The following is a 23,837-nucleotide window of genomic DNA, read 5'->3' on the forward strand; positions in this document are numbered from 1 at the left end:
AAGTAGGAAACCATTAGACACTTATTTTGTAACGATTCCTAGCATTTAGGAAACAGCTTCCTCGTTTATGATTCCCCCAGTGACTATGGAAAACGATGTAAACACCAACAAGGAAAGTCCTGCCCATTGGCCTAACCTTCGGGGGTCCAGCGCATAAAAGCCCCAGAACCGGAGAAGGCACCAGAATCTGAGAACCTCACCTCCGGACAGGACCCGCCCACCCTCCACCCCCGACACCATGACCCACTCGTGCTGCTCCTCTTGCTGCCAGCCTACGTGCTGCAGGACCACCTGCTGCCGGACCACCTGCTGCCAGCCCAGCGGCTGTGGGTCCAGCGGCTATGGGTCCAGCTGCTGCCAGCCTTGCTGCCGCCCAACTTGCTGTCACACCACCTGCTGCCGGACCACCTGCTGCCAGCCCAGCTGCTGTGGGTGTAGCGGCTGTGGACACAACGGCGGTGGGTCTAGCGGCTGTGGTTCAGGCTGCTGCCAGCCTTGCTGCTGCCCAGCTTGCTGTCACACCACCTGCTGCCGGACCACCTGCTGCCAGCCCAGCTGCTGTGGGTGTAGCGGCTGTGGACACAACGGCGGTGGGTCTAGCGGCTGTGGTTCAGGCTGCTGCCAGCCTTGCTGCTGCCCAGCTTGCTGTCACACCACCTGCTGCCGCACCACCTGCTGCCAGCCCAGCTGCTGTGGGTCCAGCGGCTGTGGACACAACTGCGGTGGGTCTAGCGGCTGTGGGTCGAGCTGCTGCCAGCCTTGCTGCTGCCCAACTTACTGTCGCACCACCTGCTGCCGGACCACCTGCTGCCAGCCCAGCTGCTGTGGGTCCAGCGGCTGTGGGTCCAGCGGCTGTGGACAAAACTGCTGTGGGTCCTGCTGCTGCCAGCCAGGTTGCTGAACCCCCGTGTACTGCACGAGAACCTGCTACCACCCCACCTGCTGCTGCCTGCCTGGGTGCCTAGCCCAGGGCTCTGGATCCTGCTGCCAGCCTTCCTGCTGCTGATTGCCTCGCCAAGAACCACCATCTGACTTGCCACTTGGGAATCGGTCACTGCCAAGCGTTGCGGAAAGCCAGCCCGCAATCCCCAACATCTCGGTTATTCTTCCGCCTGTCTACCATCTTGTGAATCAGCCTGATGAAGTGTGGACCGCTTCTCCCTGATTCGCTTCTTCTTTCCTTCCTCTGGGTCATGTGCCAGCTTCACCCAACCTGATACAGAGTTAGGATCTCTGTTTGCTCTCCGTAGTCAAGAACTTTATCCTGTCCCTCTAAATACGTCAGCGAAACAACTCCTCAGGAATGACCTATAACTCGTGGAAACCGCTGAAAGCCCACACGGGTATGTTTTCTTTCTCGGTGTACTCATGAAGCTTGTACGCCTCTTGCTGCCTGTCATGTTCCCTTTCAATGTCCCCCTAGACGCGGGGAGTCTCGCCTGTATCTCTTAATAAACCCTAATCATTTGGAATCCCGTATTGTCTTTGTGTTTTTTTTTGTACGTACATTTTACGTCACATGCAGTGTCCGTGTGGAGCCATACACAGTCCTCCACAAGTCATTATGCGCATTTTCAGCTGAGGAGATTTCACAGTGGAGTGTCCCACAGCTGACATGGACACACTCGGATCCAAGACTGTGGTTCGGGCGCTTGCTGAAGCGCACTTACGTTCAGATCTCCAGACGTGGTAGCAAACGCCCTTAGTCTCAGCACCAGCAAGATGTCCATCCGAGGCCTTCTTTGAGCGCACAAGTGTTATTCTCCCGGACAGGCGGGCCATCACTGGCACTAAGTTGTAGACGTCAGTGTCGTACAACTCAGCCACAGCAGCCATACGTGAGGACAGCGGGACCCGCCCTTTAGAGCCCTGGGGAACCCAGGATGCTCCTGTTGCCTTGGGTGGCATCCAGGCCCTCAGCACTCTTCTGCCTCACATACAGGTGAGCCTGCGGTGTCCTCGTGAGCAACAGAGGCAGCCGAACACGCTTGTGTTTGGGTCGTGGAAATCACATTCTTGTTTGGCCTCCTTGTCCCCAGGACCTAATGGTATATTAAAATGGCATCTTGTGATTTTGTGCCAAGTCTGTTTCTCTTCCCTCCCATAAGGCAATTTGCCAGTTCTTCATAAATCAGGAGCACTGTTTATCCAGGAAGTATATTTATTGATGTTTTCTTAGTCTCAGTGTACTCTGTGGCTTCTATCTTCCTCTTTGATTCTGCTTTCACATTTGGAATAGTTGTTTTTCAGACATCCTCCACTCATGTGTCTTTCATTGAGATGGGATACCCAGATGGACTAGGGTGGTACAAGAGACAGATGACTGTGAAAGGGTTGAATCAGGCTTTTGGGAGGAAACAGACTTAGTCTCAGTCATGATTTTAATTCATTACTGTGAACATATCAACATCATGTCCCTCATTTCAGGAACATCCCAATCTGTGTTCAACCTATGGAGCAACCTGGGGATATCTGCTGACCTCACCTACCAACCACACCCCAGGCCAGTAGGAACAATATCACACGATTAATTTATTGTAGCAAAAGTGTTGCTCCTGATGTGACCACCTTGGTTTTATCTGGGTATTTAGTTTCTTTCGTTCTCTCCTCTTTTTTTTTTTTTTATCATAGGCATTGTGCCCAACATGGAGCCCAATGTAGGTCTTGAGCTCATCTTCCTGAGATTAATACCTTAGCTGGGATCAAGAGTTGGACATTTATCCAATTAAGCCAACCTGTAACCCAAATCTGAAAATTTTTCTATGAGTCATTCTCAAATAGGAAACACATTAAACACTTATTTTCTGAAAATCATAACATTTAGGGAACAGCTTCCTCATTTTTTCCACACCTCCCCCAGTGATCTTCGAAATCAATGTAAACAATAACAACAAGAAGAAAAGCCATTCCCACGATCCAAACTTCAGGGGTCTAGGGCACAAAAGCCTCAGAACAGGAAGGAGCACTAGAATCTGAGAAACTCACCTCTGAACAGGACCTGCCCACCCTCTACCCCTGACACCATGACCCACTCATGTTCCTTCTCTTGCTCCCAGCCTACCTTCTGCAGGACCACCTGCTGTGGATCCAGTGGCTGTGGGTCCAGCTGCTGCCAGCCTTGCTGCTGCCCCAGTTGCTGCTGTACAGCCTGCTCCCAGCCAGATTGCTCTATCCCCGTGTACTGCAAGAGAACCTACTACCACCCCACGTGCTCCTGCCTGCCTGGGTGCCTAGCTCAAGGTTGTGCATTCAGCTGTTGTCAGCCTACTGCCGCCCAACCTGGTACCACAGCCCCTGCTGCAGGACTACCTGCTGCTGCACTGTGTGTGTGTCCAGCTCTTTCTAGCCTTCCTGCTGCTGATCGACTTGTTGTAGACCCACCACTGACCAAAGATATATTTCTAGACCAGTTTACCAAAGTTGCTGTTCCTGTAAGAACTTTCTCCCTAAACTTTACTGGGAACACATGCTTATTCTGCACTTTCATCATCTTTTACTGCAATGCTTGTGATTCTATTAAGGGAATGAAGTCTACTTAAATTTAATCTTATTCTTATTTTCTCTTGATCACTGTAAGAATTGCTGATCTACTCCAACTGGTCAACTCCAGATGCTGGTCAACATCTGTTGATTCATAGTTTCAGCCTTGGAAAAGTGACCATCACTTTTCACTTCTATGGCATTTAAATTGTCTTTGTATTTTATTTTTTGTTTAAATTTTATTTAGTTAACATATAGTGAAATATTGGTTTCAAGAACAGAATTCAGTGATTCACCACTTACATACAACATCCAGTGCCCATCACAGCAAGTGCCCTCCTTAATACCTGTTAGCCATCAAGCCTATCTTCTCCCGCCTGCCTCTGTCAGACCATAGTTTGTTCTCTATCATTAAGAGTCTCTTGTGGTTTATTTCTCTCTCTATTCTCTTTTTTACCCTCCTCAATGTTCATGTGTTTTATTTCTTAAATTCCACATATGAGTGAAATTATATGGTATTTGTCGTCCTCTGAATATTTCACTTAGCAGAGTACATTCTAGATCCATCCACATCATTGCAAATGGCAAAATTTCATTCTTTTTGGTGGCTGAGAAATATTCTATTGTATATATATACCACATCTTCTTTATCCATTCATCAATCGATGGACATTTGGGTTCTCTCCATAGTTTGGCTATTGCTGATAATGCTGCTATAAACATTAGGGTGCATGTACCCCTTCAAATTTGTATTTTTGTGTCTTTTGGGTAAATACCTAATAGTGCACTTGCTGGGTCATAGGGTAGTTCTATGTTCAGTTTTTTAAGGAACCTCCATACTATTTTCCAGAATGGCAGCATCAGTTTGCATTCCCACAAACACCTGTTGTTTCTTGTGTTAAGTCTAGCCATTCTGACAGGTGTGAGGTAATATCTCATTGTGGTTTTTATTTGTATTTCCCTGATGGTGAGTAATGTTGAGCATCTTTTCATGTGTCTGTTAGCCATCTGGATGTCTTTTTTTTTGAGAGAGAGAGAGACAGAGACAGAGACAGAGAGACAGAGAGACGGAGCACAAGCAGGAGACGGGCAGAGAGAGAGGGAGACACAGAATCCGAAGCAGGCTCCAGGCTCTGAGCTATCAGCACAGAGCCCAATGTGGGCCTCAAACTCATAAACCGCGAGATCATGACCTGAGCTGAAGTCAGTAGCTTAACTGACTGAGCCACCCTAGCACCCCGGATGTCTTTTTTAGAAAAGTGTCTCTTCATGTTTTCTGCCCATTTCTTATCTGGATTATTTGCTTTTTGGTGTTGAGTTTGCTAAGTTCTTTATGGATTTTGGATATTAACCCTTTATCAGGTATATCATTTGCAAATATCGTCTCCATTCTGTAGTCTGCCTTTTAGTTTTGTTGGTTGCTTCCTTCACTGTGCAGAAGGTTTTTATCTTGATGAAGTCCCAATAGTTCATGTTTGCTTTTGTTTCTCTTGCCTTTGGTAACGTGTCTAGTAAGAAATTGCTCTGACTGAGGTCACAGAGGTTGCTGCCTTTGTTCTCCTCTAGGATTTTGATGGTTTCCTATATCATAGGCCAGTATCCCTGATGAACATGGATGCAAAAATTCTCAACAAGATACTAGAGAATCTAGTTCAATGGTACATTAAAAGAATTATTCACCATGATCAAGTGGGATTTGTTCCTTGTTTGCAGGACTGGTTCAGTATTCACAAATCAATGTGACACACCACATTAGTAAAAGAAAGGATAAGAATCATAAGAATCATCTATCAGCGATAGATGCATAAAAAGCATTTGACAAAATACATCCATTCTTTATAAAAACCCTCAACAAAGTAGGGTTAGATGACACATACCTCAATGTCATAAATGCCGTATATAAACTACCCACAGCTAATACCATCCTAAGTGAGGAAAAACTGAGAGCCTTTCCCCTATGGTCAGAAACAAGACAAGGATGTCCACTCTCACCATTACTATTTAACGTAGTGCTGGAAGTCTTAGCCTTAGAAATCAGACACAAAAAGAAATAAAAAGCATCCAAATCAGCAAGGAGGACATCAAACTTCCACTGTCACAGATGACATGATACTCTATGTAGAAAACCCAAAAAACTCCACCAAAAAATTGCTAGAACTAATATGTGAATTCAGCAAAGTCACAGGATATAAAATCAACATGCAAAAATCTGTTGTATTTCTATACACCAATAAATAAGCAGCAGAAAAAGAAATCAAGGAATCTATTCTATTTGCAATTGCACCAAAAACAATAAGATATCTAGGAATAAACCTAACCAAAGAGGTAAAAAATCTGTATTCTGAAAACTATAGACCACTTATGAAAGAAATTGAGGACACAAATAAACGGAAAAGCATTCACTGCTCACATATTGGAAAGACAAACACTGTTAAAATGTCTATACTACCAAAAGCAATCTACACATTTAATGCAATCCCTATCAAAATACCACCAGCATTTTTCAAAGAGCCAAAACAAACAATCCAAAAATTTGTATGGAACCACAGAAGACCCTAAATAGCCAAAGCAATCCTGAAAAAGAAAAACAAAACTAGAAGCATCACCATTCCAGATTTCAAGCTATATTACAAAGTTGTAGTCATCAAGATAGTATGACACTGGCACGAAAACAGACACATAATGCAACAGAATAGAAAACCCAGAAATGGACCCACAACTATATGGTCAACTAATCTTTGACAAAGCAGGAAAGAATATCCAATGGAAAAAAGACAGTCTCTTCAACAAAAAGTGTTGGGAAAACTGGATGAGGACATGCAGAAGAATGAAACTGGACCACTTTCTTACACCATACACAAAAATAAATTCAAAATGGATGAAAAACATAAATGTGAGACCAGAAACCATTAAACAAATTTTTTTAAGTTTTTTTTTTTTTTTTGGCGGGGGGAGGGAAAGAGAGACAGAGAGAGAGAAAATGTGAGTGGGGAGGAGCAGAGAGAGAGGGAGAGAAACCCAAGCAGATTCCATGCTCTCAGGGCAGAGCCCAATGTGGGCTCAAACTCGCAAACCATGAGATCATGACGTGAGTCAAAATCAAGAGTTGGAGCTTAACCGACTGAGCCAGCCAGGTGCCCCTAAACAACCTCTTATATGTGTATATTTAGCTCTCCACAGTGATCATTATTGATCATCTTTTTAGATATATGCATTATATTTAGTAACTTCTGACAGGTTACTAAACTCTTCACAATGACTGAATTTTCTTCTTTCCATTCTTTCCTAATAAAATCTGTATTATCCTGCATCCAATGTTTGTGTGTTTGTGTGTTTGTGTGCATTTCCTTTATGAATTCCTTTTTGAAGCTTTCCTTTGGGTTTCATTGTTTTTTTTTGGGGGGGGTCACTCTATATTTAATACCTCATTCAGTTATCACTATAGTCCTACAAATTAGGCAGAGCCAAGATTATAATTCCATTATAATTCTCAGTTCAAGGATCAGGAAATTATTTGCCATACAGCTTTTAATTGACATAAGCAAGTCCTTTTATTTCAGGTCAAAGATATTTTTATTTACCTTTCCATAAGTAGAAATAACACTAGTGATGGGGCATGGGGAAGATGTACATTTTGAATTATTTCTCTAACAGTGGAAATAAAACCACTTCAGTCTACAAAAACCTTCCTAAATATTCTTCCCACCTTTATGACCAGTAAAGACTGCCTTTAAGAGTTAATGAAGAGTTAATGAAGAGTTAATGAAGGGAGGCTTTACATCTCTGGGTTCTAATCTGCCACTAGTGCAATCTGTCACCAAAAGTAACCTGAGTATCATTGGCCCCAAAAGTGTTCCTGGCCTTATTCTTGACTAAAGGAGCCTCTTCTCTGATGTTATGGATTGGCATACTGGTATCATTTCATTCATCCTAACAGAAATTGGGATGAAGAATTACACTTGGAAAGAACACAAGCTCAGGCCACAATTCCTGGTCTCCCAAACTTTGAGGCAATTTGGTCTCCTCACCTGGACATTGTTAAGAGAAGATAAGTTTGTAGAGGCCTGAGAACTGAAGTACCCTGCAATAGGCATATAACCCTTTTATCCCATCATAATATTTGAGCTGTAAATGCAAAGAGAACAATTTATTGTGTTCTATGAGATAAAGACACATAAGCTAAAGGAAATCAAAATCAGAATTTTCAGGAAAAAGAGGAAAAAAGAGAAATGAAAAAAAAAGGAGAAGAAAGGACGCAGTATTCAAACCCAAGATGGACATTAAGTTAGTTCCCAAGTGGAAGAAACCTGGATTTTTGTATTCAAAGCTGAATAATAAAGACAATAGTTAAGGCACCCAGCAGTACGAGGGTTAATATGGCTCTGTACAGAAAATAAGCAATTTTAATTATGACCATCTTCTTAAGAGATATAAAATTCTTTGGATTAGTTAACACACTAGATGTGACAGAGGGTGTGATCTTCCTAGAGGGTGTATTGAATATTTTGCCAGATTACTAAACTTTACAATGTGGAGAATGGATGGGAAGAATTAGTAACATTTCCTGAGGGCCTACCACACACTGGCTACTGAGATAGATGCTTTATCTGCACTATCTTTCATTCTCACACAATCCTGAAAAATGGGTATTATTGCCCCCCATATTAGAGCTGAGGAAATCAGTGTTGAATAATGTAACTTGTAGGAAATTTCATGAACATCAAAACCATCTTGGCTTCAAAAACAAAGCTTTTCTGTGGGGTACAGATGAAATCATAAAGATATAAATCAGTGGAACCCAATTGAGAGTCCAGAAAGAGACACACACTTACTATGCATTGATTTTTGAAGAAAGGTGCCAAGTTAATATGCAGAGCAAGTGTGATCTTTTAAACAAATGGTGCTGGAACAATTTAACATCCACGGAAGAAAAAAAAGAATTTCAATCTGTAATTTGTATCCTATACAAAAGCCTATTCAAATGGGTTGTAGACATAAATTTAAAGCCCCAAACTACAAAACTTCTGGACAGAAACAGGAAAAAATTCTGTAGAGCTTCTAGCTTCCACCCCCACCCCATTAAGGAGCCTGCTTTTGTCATGTCACTTGTAAGATGCTTCTAGTTTGCATTATCCATTTGCTGTACTAAGATCCCTCGACAATTATGCAACTATTCATCTCCAATTTTATCTTCAACTGTAAGTTCTTTATCATGGAAGAAAAGATGATAGATCTTGATTATGAAAATTAGAATCATATAGAAGAGTATTCAAATTCCGGTTCCGCTACTCACTAGCTACGTGTTTTGGGGAAAATATAGACTATGTTTATGCCCCTTTATGAAAGTTTCTCCTGTATTTTGTGTCATCTGTCCTTTATGTATCTTTCTTTTTCCCACTTCCACCTTAAATAGTATGTCCACCATGGATTAGTCTGGAATCATTTCTTTCTCTTTTTCCCCTCCTTTATTTTTTAAACATTTTTTAATGTTTATTTGTTTTTGAGAGAGAGAGAGACAGAGTTGAGCGGTGGAGGGGCAGAGAGAGGGAGACACAGAATCTGAAGCAGTTCCAGGCTCTGAGCTGTCAGCACAGAGCCCAATGCGGGGCTTGAACCCACAGGCCATGAGATCATGACCTGAGTGGAAGTTGGACGCTTAATCAACTGAGCCACCCAGTCGCCCCTTTTTCCTTTCCTTTATTATGTCAGCCAGTATTTAGGCAGATATCTCTATAAGAGATCACAATTCTTATGTTTTCAAGGAATACAGCAGAAATAAATCTTATTCAAAATCCTTAATAACATAGAATGTATCTTTCTTTCCCTCAATAACCTTGGTTCTGCCTCCTTTATTTATCCTTGTGTCCATGACTTAGCATAAACTATACCTCAAATTTATAAATTAAACCTCCAGATCAAGGCACTATCAAGAAACAATATCACATCCAGAGTTTGGTGCTGACTTCAGTGATACATGACTAAAGGGTACATGATTTGTTTACAAGCACATTTGATTCCTGTGGAAACCTAAAGTAATATGACATATGATCATGGAATACCTTGAATTTTATCAACTGATAGCCTTGGTAGCAGCTATTATGCCACATACAGAATTTTTACTACAACAGATCAACAATTTCTGGCCTGAAAAGGCAGTGGAGAGTGGATATACTCCCAGTGAAAAGAACTGTGAGCAGCACACATGGCTATGCATTTTGTTTGAAGAAAAATGGACTGAGGGAATGGTGTCCATGGCCTGTTGGCAAGCGGTAAAAAGCTTGATTGCTTGGTCTGAGATCTGAAAGCAGCAAGGTTGAAAGATTAGAGACTCACTAGACAGAGTTGGGTGTGTGGACATAAAGTGTTCCCTCTCTATGTCCCCAAATCACTGCCCACCAGAGAGTATCCATCTCTTGAGAGGCTCTGGATGAGTCTGGGATAATGCCCCATTTCTCTCCTCAGATGCTCCAGTACTTACACAGGAAACCATGAACAGAGTAGCCACATTGGCATGAATAGAGGCTTTGCATAGAACCAACAGCATGTGCTCTCTGTTGCCATGACTGTCTCTGCTGAATGTGCCGTTTTTCAGCAGCAGAGACTGATGTCAAGCCCTTAATTGGATAACATCCCTCCTGAAAATGAACCATACCACATTGAAGCAAGTTGGTTTAAAGTTTAAAGGATGCTACAGGATCTGTGTTTTGCAGGGAATTACTTAATTCTTTTTTGCTCTAAAAAGGTACTCAGGAGAAGGAAGCCTTACAAGAATTTGATTTACATGATACCAAAGGACAAATCCAATAAATGAGTCTCTCTCTCATGAGGACACAATGGATGCTCAAAATTATTTGATGCAGAAGAATTACCCAAAGGGCTGGTCAAGCCTGAGACAGAAGATTTCCCTGAATGCATGAGAGCTCTTAAAGGCAGCCACTGCTTGTTGACTGAAACATCTGCTCATTGATGCACACTGAGGTGTCGGGCACTGATTTGGGAAGAACTTGGTAAACACAAATATTATCTGCATACATAAGGGAATATTCCTTCCATTGTTAGGAATCAGTTGAAAAGCATACCTTGCTGGTATTCAGTCCCAGTTTCACCTCAACTTGTCCTGATAGGTAAATGTATGTGCCCTCGAATAGGAGCAGAAAAGCCACTCTTTAACTAGAATCTGTTCATTTTTACCTACATACCATCACACAGTGAAATTTTCTCTTCTGAAAAATGGAAAATCTTACTTGAGGGATGCTGTCATAGGGCCCAGAATAGACAATGCATGAGATATGCAATATGTATATAGGTCCCTATGTCAGGAATGCTGCACAGTAAAATGAAACACAACTTGGGATGAAAATGGCACAGATTTATTAAGAAATATAGGAAAGAGTTCCTGTGTCTATGAAGAAAATTCCAAGTGATCATGGAAAGAATAAAGTGGATTATATAAATCATAAATACATTAAAATGAAACATGATAAGATGATTATTATGAAGATAGTTGCAGAAACCTAAGAAAAACTCATGAGATTTGTTTGAGTTACATGGAGGGGGAAGATGAAGATCATGATTCAGTGTCAAAGCAGAGACCAATGCTTCATATTGAGGATTCACCATAGTGGCACATGATTCATCTACACAGGAGGAAGAGAACTGGAGAAAGTACTCTGCACTCTATCAAGCTGATTCACAAGTTCTCAAACAGACATATGAGTAACAGGAATTAAGGTGATAGTATGCTGGTTCTCAGCAAAGTCTAGGAAGTGAATTTGTTCTCCAGAGCAAAGATGGTTAACAAAGGTTGTGTGCAGAGGAGAGTGGTTTGTGAGGAGGCAGTCAGTGGCAGGAAGGCTGGCAGCAGTTAGACACACAACAAGGACGCCAGCAGGTGGTCCTATGGCAAGTGGTCTGACAGCAAGTTGGGCGGCAGCAAGGCTGGCAGCAGCTGGACCCCCAGCACGTGGGCTGGCAGCAGGTGGTCCTGCAGCACGTAGGCTGGCAGCAAGAGGAGCAGCACGAGTAGGTCATGGTGTCAGGGGTGGAGGGTGGGCAGGTCCTGTCCAGATGTGAGTTTCTCTGATTCTGGTGCCTCCTCCTGATCTGCGGCTTTTATGCATTGGATCCCCCAGAGTTAGAACAATAAGTAGGATTTACCTTGCTGTTGTTCATGCTGTTTTCAATAGTCACTGGGGGATAATAAAAGAGGAAGCTATTCCCTAAATGTTATTATGATCTTCAGAGAATACATGCTTAATGTGTTTCCTATTTGAGAATAACTCATGGAAACATTTTCAGATGAAAGCAAGATGGTCACATCAGCAGCAACACTCTTGCTACAATAATTTCATTATGTGATATAGTTCCCACTAGCCTGGGATGTAGTTAGTGGGTCAGTTCAGTGGTCTTTCCCCAGTGCTGGTCCTTACATTGCATGTAGATTGGGAATATCTCTGAGGTGAGGAGTGTGATGTTGATGCGCTCACAGTGATGAATTAAAATCATGCCTGAGACCAAGTCTGTTTCCTCACAAAAGCCTGATTCAATATTTTCACAGGCATCTGTCTCTTGTAGCCCCCTAGTCCATCTTGGTATCCAACTTCAATCAAAGACACGAGTGGAGGATGTCTGACGTCATTTCTTTCACATGTCAAGGCAGAATCAAGCAGGTAGATAGAAGCCACAGTAGTACACTAAGACTAAGAAAGCATCAACTAACATACTTCCTGGATGACCAGTAGTCCTGATTTACCCAGAAATGAAGTCTTTCCCAGGGTATGGGACTTTCAGTGATATAACTGGAGCAGTTTGGGAAAACCAGGATGAGGTGACATGACAGCATCCATCCTTCCTTCCTTCCTTCCTTCCTTCCTTCCTTCCTTCCTTCCTTCTTCCTTCCTTCTTTCTTCTTTCCTTCCTTCTTTCTCTCTCACTCTACCTTCCTCTCTCCCTGCCTACCTCCTCCTCCTCTTTTACCTCTTCTCTTTTCCTCCTCTGTCTTCTCCTTATAAAAATTGTATCTGTCCACTATCCTTCAGAGTAAATATTGGGTGTGAAGGAAGAAAACTGTAGACTACAGATGATGTCTTGAATATGCCATCATTATAACTTGTATATTAGTGTGTTTGGGACAATTTCTACACACCAGATCTGCATCTCTATGTCTAAGGGCTCTTTTCATGACAGTAGAATGTCATGCTGCCTGTGGGTGCCACACTGAGAAAACACTTAGCCCTTGTTCTGGAGATTTGGCTTATGCAACTTCAGGTCTCTTGCTCCTGAAATAGGGGAATCCATACATGGGTGTTTGACATTATTTCTGATATATTTCTCAGGATTAAGCTTCATTTGAAAACTGTGACACTGGCCTCCTCTCCATGTCATTGTCTCACACTCCTTCCTGTGTGATCTGACCTCCCCAAAGAAACTACATTCACTGGATCTTTTCTTCAGAGTAGCTTCTGGGAGAAACCAAACTCTGACATTACTTTACCCTGCTCAGTCTCAGTTTCATGATCTATACAATGGGAGACTTAACCTACAGTGACATTTCCTTCAAGAATTAAAATTAATGTAAATGAAGCATTTGGTCAATACCTAGCAAGTAGTAGGCAACATGAGTCATGTCAGTTCTTCAGCTGGTCATGAAAACACCCAGTTCTTAAGAACCAGCAGTAGGCAAGTTTGGTCTTAGCAGTCCTTCCAGAGCATCCTGGATACCTAGTCTCCAACATTGACATGTGTCCTGGACATGAGGCTTTACAGCTCATCAGAGGTCCCTCCACTGCTCCCAGGAGGTGACCCAGGGCATAGTCTCATATTCCTCTCAGAGCCTGAATCAAGAATCACATTCCTGAGTGCTGAGGTAGCACCATTAGTTCAGGAACAGAAGCACCAGCCTTCTGTCTAAATGACTTCTATGAATGCCCACCTTTTTTTCTCTTTCTCCTTCCTCACATTCTTCTCCCCACTGCAATAGGCATCTTTATTTTCCTCAAATGCTTCATAGTTGCTTCACAAAATAACGGAGGGTGTTCTGTTCCCTTAGATGGTTCAGAGCTCATGGATTACTCAAAGTCATACATGCCCATTGCATGGTCTCTCAGTCCTTGATTCATCCTTCCTTAATTGTCTGGGTAACATTTTGATCATGATGACAAATTGCCTTATAGTTGGGAAGCATAATATGTTTGGCAGAAAATTACCTCATACCTTTGTACTCTGCAATTAGGTCCTGAAGACCCAAGGAGTCATATAAAAATGTGATTTCCACAATCCAAAAACAAGTGTGTTCAGCTATGTCTCTTTCTCATGAGGATGCCACATCCTCACCTGTATGTGATGCAGAGGAGTGCTGAGGGGCTGGACGGCACCCAAGGCAACAAAGGATCCTATGATCATAAGAGCTGTAAAGGGCAGGTCCCGCTGCCCTCACATTGGCTGCTGAAGGCTGATCTGTAGGACACTGATGTCTGCAACTTAGTTCCAGACATCACCTGCATATATAGGAGAACAATGCTTCCATGGTCAAAGACGACACTCGAATGAACATCTTGCTAGTTTTAACACTCAAGGTGTTTTCTAAATCATCTGGAGTTATGAATGTAAGTGCACTTAAGCAAGATTATAAGACGCAGTCTGAGATAGAAGTCTGTCCATATCAACATATGATATTCCCCTGTGAAATACATTCATCTGAAAATGGAGATTAAAATGTGTGGGGGCCTGAATCAGACTCCAACGGACACTGTATGTGATATGCAGTCTATGTATGAATCCCTATATTGGGAACACTGCACAATAAAACAAAGACAATATGGGATGCCATATGGTATAGGATTTATTAAGAAATATAAGTGAGACTCCCTGCATCTAAGGAGACATTGAAAGAGACCATGACAGGAAGAAAGCAGCATACAAGAACCAAGAGTACACTGAGAAAGAAAACATATTAGTGTAGACTTTCCATAGTTGCAAAAACCTGTATGTCAATTATGAGGATTTGTTTCTCTAAGGTACTTCGAGGGACAGGATGAAGATCTTGACTATGCACTCAAAGCAGGCCTCATGACAGGATCAGAATGCATGAAGCTGGCAGGTGACCCATAAGAGGATGGAAGAAGAGAATCAGGGAGAGGGAGTCCACACTTTATCAAGCTGATTCACAAGCTTGTAAAAAAGAGAGATAAATAACAGTGATATTGGGTATTGCATGCTGGCTTTCTGCAATGTTGAGCAGTGACTATTTCCCAAGTGGCAAGTCAGATGGTGGTTCTTGGTGAGGCAATCAGCAGCAAGAAGGCTGGCAGCAGGATCCAGAGCCCTGGGCTAGGCACCCAGGCAGGCAGCAGCAGGTGGGGTGGTAGCAGGTTCTCGTGCAGTACACAGGGGTACAGCAAACTGGCTGGCAGCAGTGGGACCCACAGCAGTTTTGTCCACAGCCGCTGGACCCACAACAGCTGGGCTGGCAGCAGGTGGTCCGGCAGCAGGTGGTATGACAGCAAGTTGGGCGGCAGCAAGGCTGGCAGCAGCTCAACCCACAGCCGCTAGACCCACCGCAGTTGTGTCCACAGCCGCTACACCCACAGCAGCTGGGCTGGCAGCAAGTGGTCCTACAGCAGGTGGTCCTGCAGCAGGTGGTGTGACAGCAAGTTGGGCGGCAGCAAGGCTGGCAGCAGCTGGAGCCACAGCCGCTAGACCCACAGCAGTTGTGTCCACAGCCGCTACACCCACAGCAGCTGGGCTGGCAGCAGGTGGTCCGGCAGCAGGTGGTGTGACAGCAAGTTGGGCGGCAGCAAGGCTGGCAGCAGCTGGACCCACAGCCGCTGGACCCACAGCATGTGGGCTGGCAGCAGGTGGTCCGGCAGCAGGTGGTCCTGCAGCACGTAGGCTGGCAGCAAGAGGAGCAGCACGAGTGGGTCATGGTGTCGGGGGTGGAGGGTGGGCGGGTCCTGTCCGGAGGTGAGGTTCTCAGATTCTGGTGCCTCCTCCGGTTCTGGGGCTTTTATGCGCTGGACCCCCGAAGGTTAGGCCAATGGGAAGGACTTTCCTTGTTGGTGTTTACGTTGTTTTCCATAGTCACTGGGGGCAATCATAAACGAGGAAGTTGTTTCCTAAATGTTAGGAATCGTTACAAAATAAGTGTTTAATGTGTTTCCTATTTGAGAATAACAAATAGAAACATTTTCAGATTAAAGGAAATTTGTCACATCAGCAGCATCATTCTTGCTTCAATGATCATTGCATCCATCATGTGATCAAGTTCTGCTGGTCTGGGTAGGTCAGAGCAGTGTTCCCTCCCCAGCCTTGGTCCTTACATTATATTTGGTTTGGGAGTATCCCCAAGGTGAGGGGCATGATGCTGATATGCTCACTGGGACAGATTTAGTAGATCCCTGAGCCCAGGTTGGTGTCCCCACAGAAGCCTGATTCAAGACTCCCACAGGCATATCTGTCTCTTGTAACACTCTACCCCACTTGTGTACCCCAGTTCAAAGACTCTTGGGTGAGATGTCTGGCATCATCTCTTTCATATGGCAAGGTATAACCAAAGTAGGTGGGTAGAAGCAGCAGCAGTTCACTGGGACTAAGCCAGCATCAGTTAATGTACCTCCTCATGACCAGTAATTTTGATTTATCTTGGAACAAATGATTTCCCAGGATTTGCAGACTTCAGTTAAATAACTGGGTCAGTGGGCCAGCCAGGATGAGTTGGCGACTTTACTTCTAACCTTGTTAACCAGCAGAGTGTGTGGCCTCACCTCACTGATAGCACATTTTCAGTTAATATTTGTTGTTTATATTTCTTTTTTATTTGCTTTCATTTGATATGGGAATTGGATTAGTTAAGGTGATAGTTATTTTATCTTTTGGATCTAACATGTTTAAAAATTTTTAGGTATACCATTCATTTAAAAAGTGTGCAAGTTATTAATCCATCTTGATAGATTATCACAAAATGAACACACCCATATCAATGTGACCAGAATAAGAAATAGAAATTAAATTCAGTCTCTCTAATTTATACTTCTTCACTTATCCCCAAAGGTGACTAATCACTGTGTTGACTTGTAACCGTATAGGTCAGTTTCGGCTTTTTAAAACCTTCATATATATGAAATAGTATAGAATTGGCTCCCTTTACATTATGATTGAGAGACTACCAATGTAATTATTTGTTGTTTATTCTTTGTCATTGCTGTTTCTTTCACTGAATGAATATGACATAATTAATTTTTTGACTTTCCTGTTGATAAACATGTAAGTTTTTTGAAGTTTGGGACTATTAAAAAATAGTGCTTCTATGAATGTTTCTTTGCAGGTTGTTTGGTAAACATATATAAACATATCTTTGGAATCCACCTAGGAGCAGATTGCAGATAGAATTGCTTGGTCAAAATATTTATCTCATTTCTGTTTCATGTGCATGTCAATCTTTTGATTTTTCTGGAAATTTTTCTTACTTCTTTCCCATTATGGATGGGCCAAGTTGAAGGCAGAAACCTTCTTTAAAAGACCACAATTATTATATTTTCAAGTTTTACCACAAAACACATTGAATCCATTGTGCTTATTTTTAGTAGAGAGTAGTTTATTCTCCCTTCATTCTTCCTGTGATAATCTAGCATTTTGTCTGTGTTGTTTAACTCTATATCCCTGACGCAACATAAATTGTACTTCAAATTTACAAATTATAAGCCTACATGTTCTCTTTCTCCCTCCCAAAGTCCATATATTATAGAGAAAGGATAACATTATGTGAAAACAATAGTCATTCATATGTCATTGACCATAACATTTTTCCCCTTGGCCTTTTTATGGCATTATATGTAAGCAAGTGCCAAGGTTAACCTCACTAGATAAGGTGTTGTCTAGAAATGCAGTGTTTTGTAGTGGCCTACAGAACATGAACTGAGGATTCTAGAACTGCCTGGTAGACTACTGTGAATAGAGTCAAAAGGTTCAGAGAAACATATATGGCAGAATGGATTTATTTCATATCAGCCCACAAACTAATCATGTTCCCTGAGAGGTCCCAAAAGAGATTCCTTCACAGAAGCAGTAAAATATATGCATCATTGAAAAGGTCAGTGGTGGTAGTCATCTGTGGTCAGGATTGATGGTATAAACTGATGATGGGGAACTGGGAAATGGGGAATGACAGAGAGCAGAGTTGTGGTAGATATATTACTAAAATAGGAAGAAAGGTCAATCAGTGGTCCTTGACTCACAGAGATCTGACTAATAGACTATGGCTTCCTTAAGGGTGAGGTAATTATGCAGCCAACAAGAGTATTACCCTGACACCAGTATATACACTGGAAAAGGATCAAGGACAGGTGAATCAGAGGCTGCTGTTAGTGACTTCAATAGAAAATGATGACCTCCCATTCAGTTTCCAGACCCAAGTCAGTTCTCAGACTAAAGCCCTTCAATCGAAGGAGAGGGTTAGTCTTCTTGAGAAAGATACTGCAAGAATGAAGTGTGTGTGTGTGTGTGTGTGTAGCATTGTTTCCCCCCAGTCCTTCCACAACGGATTTATAATCATATGCCAGAGTAACTGTACACTTGGGAAAGGTGAGAACCCAGATATATCTAAAGGTGTTGGATTCAGAGTTTGAGCAGACACTGATACCAGGACTCCTTGTGTTAAAATGCATGCATATGGAGGCCAGGTAATAAATGGAGTTCTGATTCATGTCCATCTCATGTGGGTCTAATTAGTATTAAGGTCCACTTTATACTCATTTCCCTTCTACTTGAGTAGGTAGTGAATGACAGAATCCTTCCATTGTGTATCATTTGGGTCCTCTGAGAATCAGACACTGAAACAGTGGTAAGAATGTAAGACATTCACTGGGGAGTGATGCCTATGAAAGGTTTAAAAAGAATGGGGGAAATAAGGTGGATTAGACAGCAAAAACCTACAGACTGCCATGTAGATGTAACATCTTTCAAAAAAAAAGTACGAAAGAGGCAGCATTAGGCAAGGAGGATATAAGACTGCCATGCAGGTCTAACAAAACATTGGTCAACCCAATGGAGATATCCAGAGCAAAGATAGCCATTAACAAGTCTCATGTTGGGAAGAAAATGCTAGGCCCTAGTACCTTCATGGTGTGCAATTATCCAGGAGTTTACAGAAAGAACAGGGCCTTATCTGTAAAGCTGATGTAGATCCTGAAGTTGCTAACAGTTGGAAACTCAGCTACCTGCACTCTTTGCAGCAGAAGTACATCTCCAGACATCTGAAATGAAAACCATAATAGAAACAAAGGTGAAATAAGAGCCCCTAAAAATTTCTCGCTTCCTGATCAATGTATTAAAGAGAAGCAATAGCAATCCATGGAGTTTAGTGCTCCCTCAAAGACTTAAAGAATACAGGGATGGTAGCTCCCAGCACAACTGTATTTGATTGCCTGTCTGGCCCCTGCAAAAACCTAAAGGATCATGGTATATAATTATGGAATACCTTAAATTAAATCAATTGATAGACCCATTAATAGCTATTTTTTTCTACAATAGTTCACCTTGTAACTTATGAGGATAAGGCCCCAATAATAGGGTTGATACTCTTTTAATAAGAGACAGAGACCAAAGCCCTCTCACTCTCTCCTTGCCATTTGAAGATACAGCTATAAAGCAGCCATCAGCAAACCAGGAAGAAGGTCCAACCAAACATGTAATCAGCCAGCACTTTGATCTTTGACTTATCAGCCTCCAGAACTGTGGCATATAAATATTACTGTGTGATCCAACCAGTCTATGGAAGTTCATTATAGCACCTGAAACTGACTGGCACAACTAATCGTGTATCTTTGATCTCAGTGTGCTCAAGCCAACTTCCAGTTGCCACATATGCATCTCTGTGTCTAAGGGTTCTCTTCATGCAACAGCAGAAAATCATGCTGTCTGTGCATACAATGTTGAGAAAAACACAACCAATGATTCTGGAGAGTTGTCTATGAAGATTCCATCTCCATTTTCATCAGGTAGGGTAACTCTAAAATGTATATTTTATATCATTTCTGATAATTTTCACTCAGGTATAATCAGTTGCAAACAGTGATAGTAGATTCATGTGCACCCTTACTCACCCCATTTCTTCAATTCTCTGTTAGTGTGCAGTGCACATCCTAAACAAACTGTATTTTATTCTTTTTCTCAAAATATATTCTCTGAGGTTACAAACTATGACTTTAATTTACCTCTCTTGGTCTTAGTTTCTTCTTTTCTAAAATATTTAGAATATTTACACTTCCTTGAAAGTTTATTCAGAATTAAAGATAATGTACATAGAGCATTTAATACCTAACAAGTAGTAGACAACACACGTTGTGTCATTTCTTCATCCCATAACCTAAACACCTAGCTCTTAAGACCCATCAGTAGATACGTTTCACTTTTTCAGTCTTGCCAGAGCATCCCGGATACCTAGAATTCAAACATTGGCATGTGCCCTGGATATGAGGCTTCACAGCTCATCAGAGATCCCTCAACTGCTCCCAGGAGGTGACTCAGGGATTAAGGTACCTATTCTTCTTAGAGCCTCAATCAAGCCTCACATCCCTGTGTGCTGAGGCAGCACCATTAGTTGAGGACCAGAAATGCCAGCCTTCTATCACAACCCCTATGAATGTCCACATCATTTTCTCTTTATCCTTCTTCACATTCTTCTCACTTCCCTGGAACAGGCATCTTTTTCTCCCCTCAAATGCTTCACAGTTCCTTCACAAAATACCGGAGGTTGTTCTGTTCCCTTAGGTGGTTCAGAGCTCATGGATTACTCGAAGTCTACATCCCCAAGCATGACCTCTCAATCCCTGACGTTGTCCTTCCTTAATTGTTTTGGTAGCATTTTTTTAAATATGAAATTTATTGTCAAATTGGTTTCCATACAACACCCAGTGCTCATCCCAACAGGTGCCCTCCTCAATACTCATCACCCACCCTCCCCTCCCTCCCACCCCCCATCAACCCTCAGATAGTTCTCAGTTTTTAAGAGTCTCTTATGGTTTGGCAGCATTTTGATCACAATGACAAATTGCTTTACCATTGGGGAGCAAAATATGTTTGGCATAAAATTACCTGATACCTTTTTACTCTGCCATTAGGTCCTGAGGACCAGGAAGTCATACAAGAATGTGATTTCCATGACCCAAACACAATTGTGCTCAGCTGTGTCTCTTTCTCGTGAGGACACTGGATGCTCACATGTATCTGATGCAGAGGAGTGCAGAGGGACTGGACAGCACCCAAGGAAACAAAAGGATCCTGTATTCACAAGAGCTCTAAAGGGCAGGTCCCGCTGCTCTGACACGTGGCTGCTATTGGATGATTTGTAGGGAACTGATGTCTACAACTTAGTGCTAGACGTCACCTGCATATATAGGAAAACAGTACTTTCGTGGTCAAAGAAGACACTCAGATGAACATCTTTCTAGTGCTTAGTCCCAGGGTTTTTCTAACTCATCTGGAGATATGAATGTAAGTGCACCTCAGCAAGGGCAAAAGACAGAGTCTGGGATCTTAGTCTGTCCATATCGCTTATGACATTCAACTGTGAAATTTCATCATCTGAAAATGGAGATCATGATTTGTGGAGGACTGTATGAGGCTCTAATTAGACATTGCATGTGATATTCCACCTGTGTATAAATCCTTACATTGGGAACACTATACAAAAAAAAAAAAAAAAAAGACAAGTGGCGCCTTGGTGGCTCAGTAAGTTGAACATCCAACTCTTGATTTAGGCTCAGGTCATGATCTCATGCTCAGCATGGACCCTACTTCGGATTCTTTTTCTCCCTCTCTCTCTGCCCCTCCCTCGGTCTCTCTCTCTCTCTATCAAAATAAATAAACGTTTAAAAAAAGACTTGAAAAAATAAAATAAATTTTAAAAATTAAAAAAAAGACATTATGAGATGACAAATGGATTTATTAAAAAATATACGTGAGGCACCTAGGGAGACATTCAAAGGGATCATGACAGGAAGAAAGCAGCATACAAGAACCATCAGTACACCGAGAAAGAAAACATATTAGTGCACACTTCCCATTTTTGCAAAAACTTAAGCATCAGTTATGTGGATTTGTTTCTCCAAAGTACTTGGAGGGACAGGATAAAGATCTTGACTATAGAGTTAAGCAGAAATCATGGCTGTATGAGGATGTGTAAAGCTGGCATGTGAGCCTTAAAAACGAAGGAAGAAGATAATCAGGGAGAAGTGGTTGACTTTCATCAAGCTGATTCACAAGCTTGTAAACAGCAGATGAGTAACAGAAATGTTTGTGATTGCATGCTGGTTTTCAGCAATGTTTGACAGTGACTTTGTTTCCCAAACAAAAATCAGTGTTGTGACCAGATGGTGGTTCTTGGCGAGGCAATCAGCAGCAGGAGGGCTGGCAGCAGGATCCACAGCCTTGGGCTAGGCACCCAGGCAGGCAGCAGCAGGTGGGGTGGTAGCAGGTTCTCGTGCAGTACACGGGGGTACAGCAAACTGGCTGACAGCAGTGGGACCCACAGCAGTTTTTCCCACAGCCACTGGACCCACAGCAGCTTGACCCACAACAACTGGGCTGGCAGCAGGTGGTCCGGCAGCAGGTGGTGCGACAGTAAGTTGGGCAGCAGCAAGGCTGGCAGCAGCTCGACCCACAGCCGCTAGACCCACCACAGTTGTGTCCACAGCCGCTGGACCCACAGCAGCAGGGCTGGCAGCAGGTGGTCCGGCAGCAGGTGGTCCTGCAGCACGTAGGCTGGCAGCAAGAGGAGCAGCACGAGTGGGTCATGGTGTCGGGGGTGGAGGGTGGGCGGGTCCTGTCCGGAGGTGAGGTTCTCAGATTCTGGTGCCTCCTCCGGTTCTGGGGCTTTTATGCGCTGGACCCCCGAAGTTTAGACCAATGGGCAGGACTTTCCTAGTTGGTGTTTACATTTTGTCCATAGTCACTGGGGGAATCATAAATGACGAAGTTGTTTCCTAAATGTTAGGAATCATTACAAAATAAGTGTTTAATGTGTTTCCTACTTGAGAATAACTCATACAAACATTTTCAGATGAAAGGAAAATGATCACATGAGCAGCATTGTTCTTGCTTCAATGATCATCACATCATGTGATCTAGTTTCTGCTGGTCTGGGTAGGGTCAGAGCAGCTGTCCCTCCCCAGCTTTGGTCCTAGGTTATATGTGGATTAGGAGTATCCCTGAGGTGAGGGGCATGATGCTGATATGCTCACTGGGACAAATTTAGTAGATGTGTGAGCCCAGGCCTGTTTCCCCCCAAAAGCCTCGTTCAAGACTCCCACAGTCATATCTATCTCCTGTAACACCCTACCCCACTTATATGCCAGTTCAATCAAAGACAATTGGTTAGCAGATATCTGGCCTCATCTTCTCCATATGGCAAGGCATAACCAAAGCAAGTGGGAAGAGGCATCAGCAGTACACTGGGACTTAGCAAACATCAGTTAGTGTACCTCCTATTGACCAGTAGTCCTGATTTACCTAGGCTTGAGTGTTTTCTCAGAATAAGGGAATTTCAGTGGTATAACTAAGGAAGTATGGGCATACCAGGGTGATTTGGTGACTCTAGTACTAACCTTGTTAACTAGCCTGCACAGTGCCTTCACTGATGTAACAGATTACATCTTTATTTATGTCAGTTCTTTTTCTTTCTTCCTCCCTTTGTTCCTTCACTTGTTTGTTTGTTCCTTTCTTCCTTCCTTCCTTTCTTCCTTCCTTCATTCCTCTCATATCTTCCTTCTTCCTTTCTTTTGTTCTTTTGTTCTTGCTTTTTTTTCTTTTCTTTCTTTCTTTCTTTCTTTCTTTCTTTCTTTCTTTCTTTCTTTCCTTCTTTCCTTCCCTCTTTCTTTCTTTCTTTCATTCTTTCTTTCTTTCTTTCTCTTTCTTTCTTTCCCTTTCTGTTCCTTCCTTCCTCCCTGGCTCCCTCTCTCCCTCCCTTCATCACTCTCTTTCCCTCCATTCCTTTCCTTCCTTCAAACTGTTATTTCCTTTCTCCAATTTTCCTTTTATACCTTTCATTCCTTCTTCCTTTTGTGTGTTTCTTCCTTTTCCTCTCTTCTTTTCTTTTCCTACCTCCTTCCTTTTCCTGTGTTTCCTCTTGATGCCTCCCTACTCCTGCTTCTGCCCTCCATCTTCTATTGTCTTATTGTTGTGTATCTTCAAGAAATTGCATCTGCCCACCAATAGAATTAGGAAAATGTTGAAATGAGTGGTGAAAATGATAGATTGCCAAAGGTGTCTTGACTACACCAGGGCTATGTCTTGGATATTAGTATGTTTAGGATAATGTACCTACCATATCTGCACCTCTATGCCTAAGTGCTCTTTTCATGCAC

General features: G+C 42.6%; 3 protein-coding genes across 3 annotated transcripts; 1 reads left to right on the plus strand and 2 right to left on the minus strand.

The window, feature by feature from the left end:
• The first annotated feature begins 203 nt into the window (after positions 1 to 203).
• LOC122233437 (keratin-associated protein 9-8-like) lies at positions 204 to 1,941 on the plus strand. The gene is given in 1 exon segment (XM_042965595.1): positions 204 to 1,941. A coding segment is annotated over 1 exon segment (768 nt). The 5' UTR covers positions 204 to 238; the 3' UTR covers positions 1,007 to 1,941.
• Positions 1,942 to 14,767: 12,826 nt separating this feature from the next.
• Positions 14,768 to 15,509, minus strand: LOC122233448 (keratin-associated protein 9-9-like). Its single transcript, XM_042965622.1, has one exon. It carries the CDS (start codon positions 15,401 to 15,403, stop codon positions 14,768 to 14,770), a length of 636 nt encoding a protein of 211 aa, XP_042821556.1. The 5' UTR covers positions 15,404 to 15,509.
• Positions 15,510 to 21,867: 6,358 nt separating this feature from the next.
• Positions 21,868 to 22,345, minus strand: LOC122233458 (keratin-associated protein 9-8-like). Its single transcript, XM_042965637.1, has one exon. It carries the CDS (start codon positions 22,267 to 22,269, stop codon positions 21,868 to 21,870), a length of 402 nt encoding a protein of 133 aa, XP_042821571.1. The 5' UTR covers positions 22,270 to 22,345.
• Between the last annotated feature and the right edge of the window lie 1,492 nt (positions 22,346 to 23,837).

The sequence above is a fragment of the Panthera tigris genome, chromosome E1 (assembly GCF_018350195.1).
Source record: "Panthera tigris isolate Pti1 chromosome E1, P.tigris_Pti1_mat1.1, whole genome shotgun sequence".
NCBI classification, from domain to species: domain Eukaryota; kingdom Metazoa; phylum Chordata; class Mammalia; order Carnivora; family Felidae; genus Panthera; species Panthera tigris.

What these genes read in the sequence shown, in the direction of transcription:
- LOC122233448 (XM_042965622.1), bottom strand. Translation starts at nt 15,403, where the DNA reads ATGACCCACTCGTGCTGCTCCTCTTGCTGCCAGCCTACGTGCTGCAGG.
- LOC122233458 (XM_042965637.1), bottom strand. Translation starts at nt 22,269, where the DNA reads ATGACCCACTCGTGCTGCTCCTCTTGCTGCCAGCCTACGTGCTGCAGG.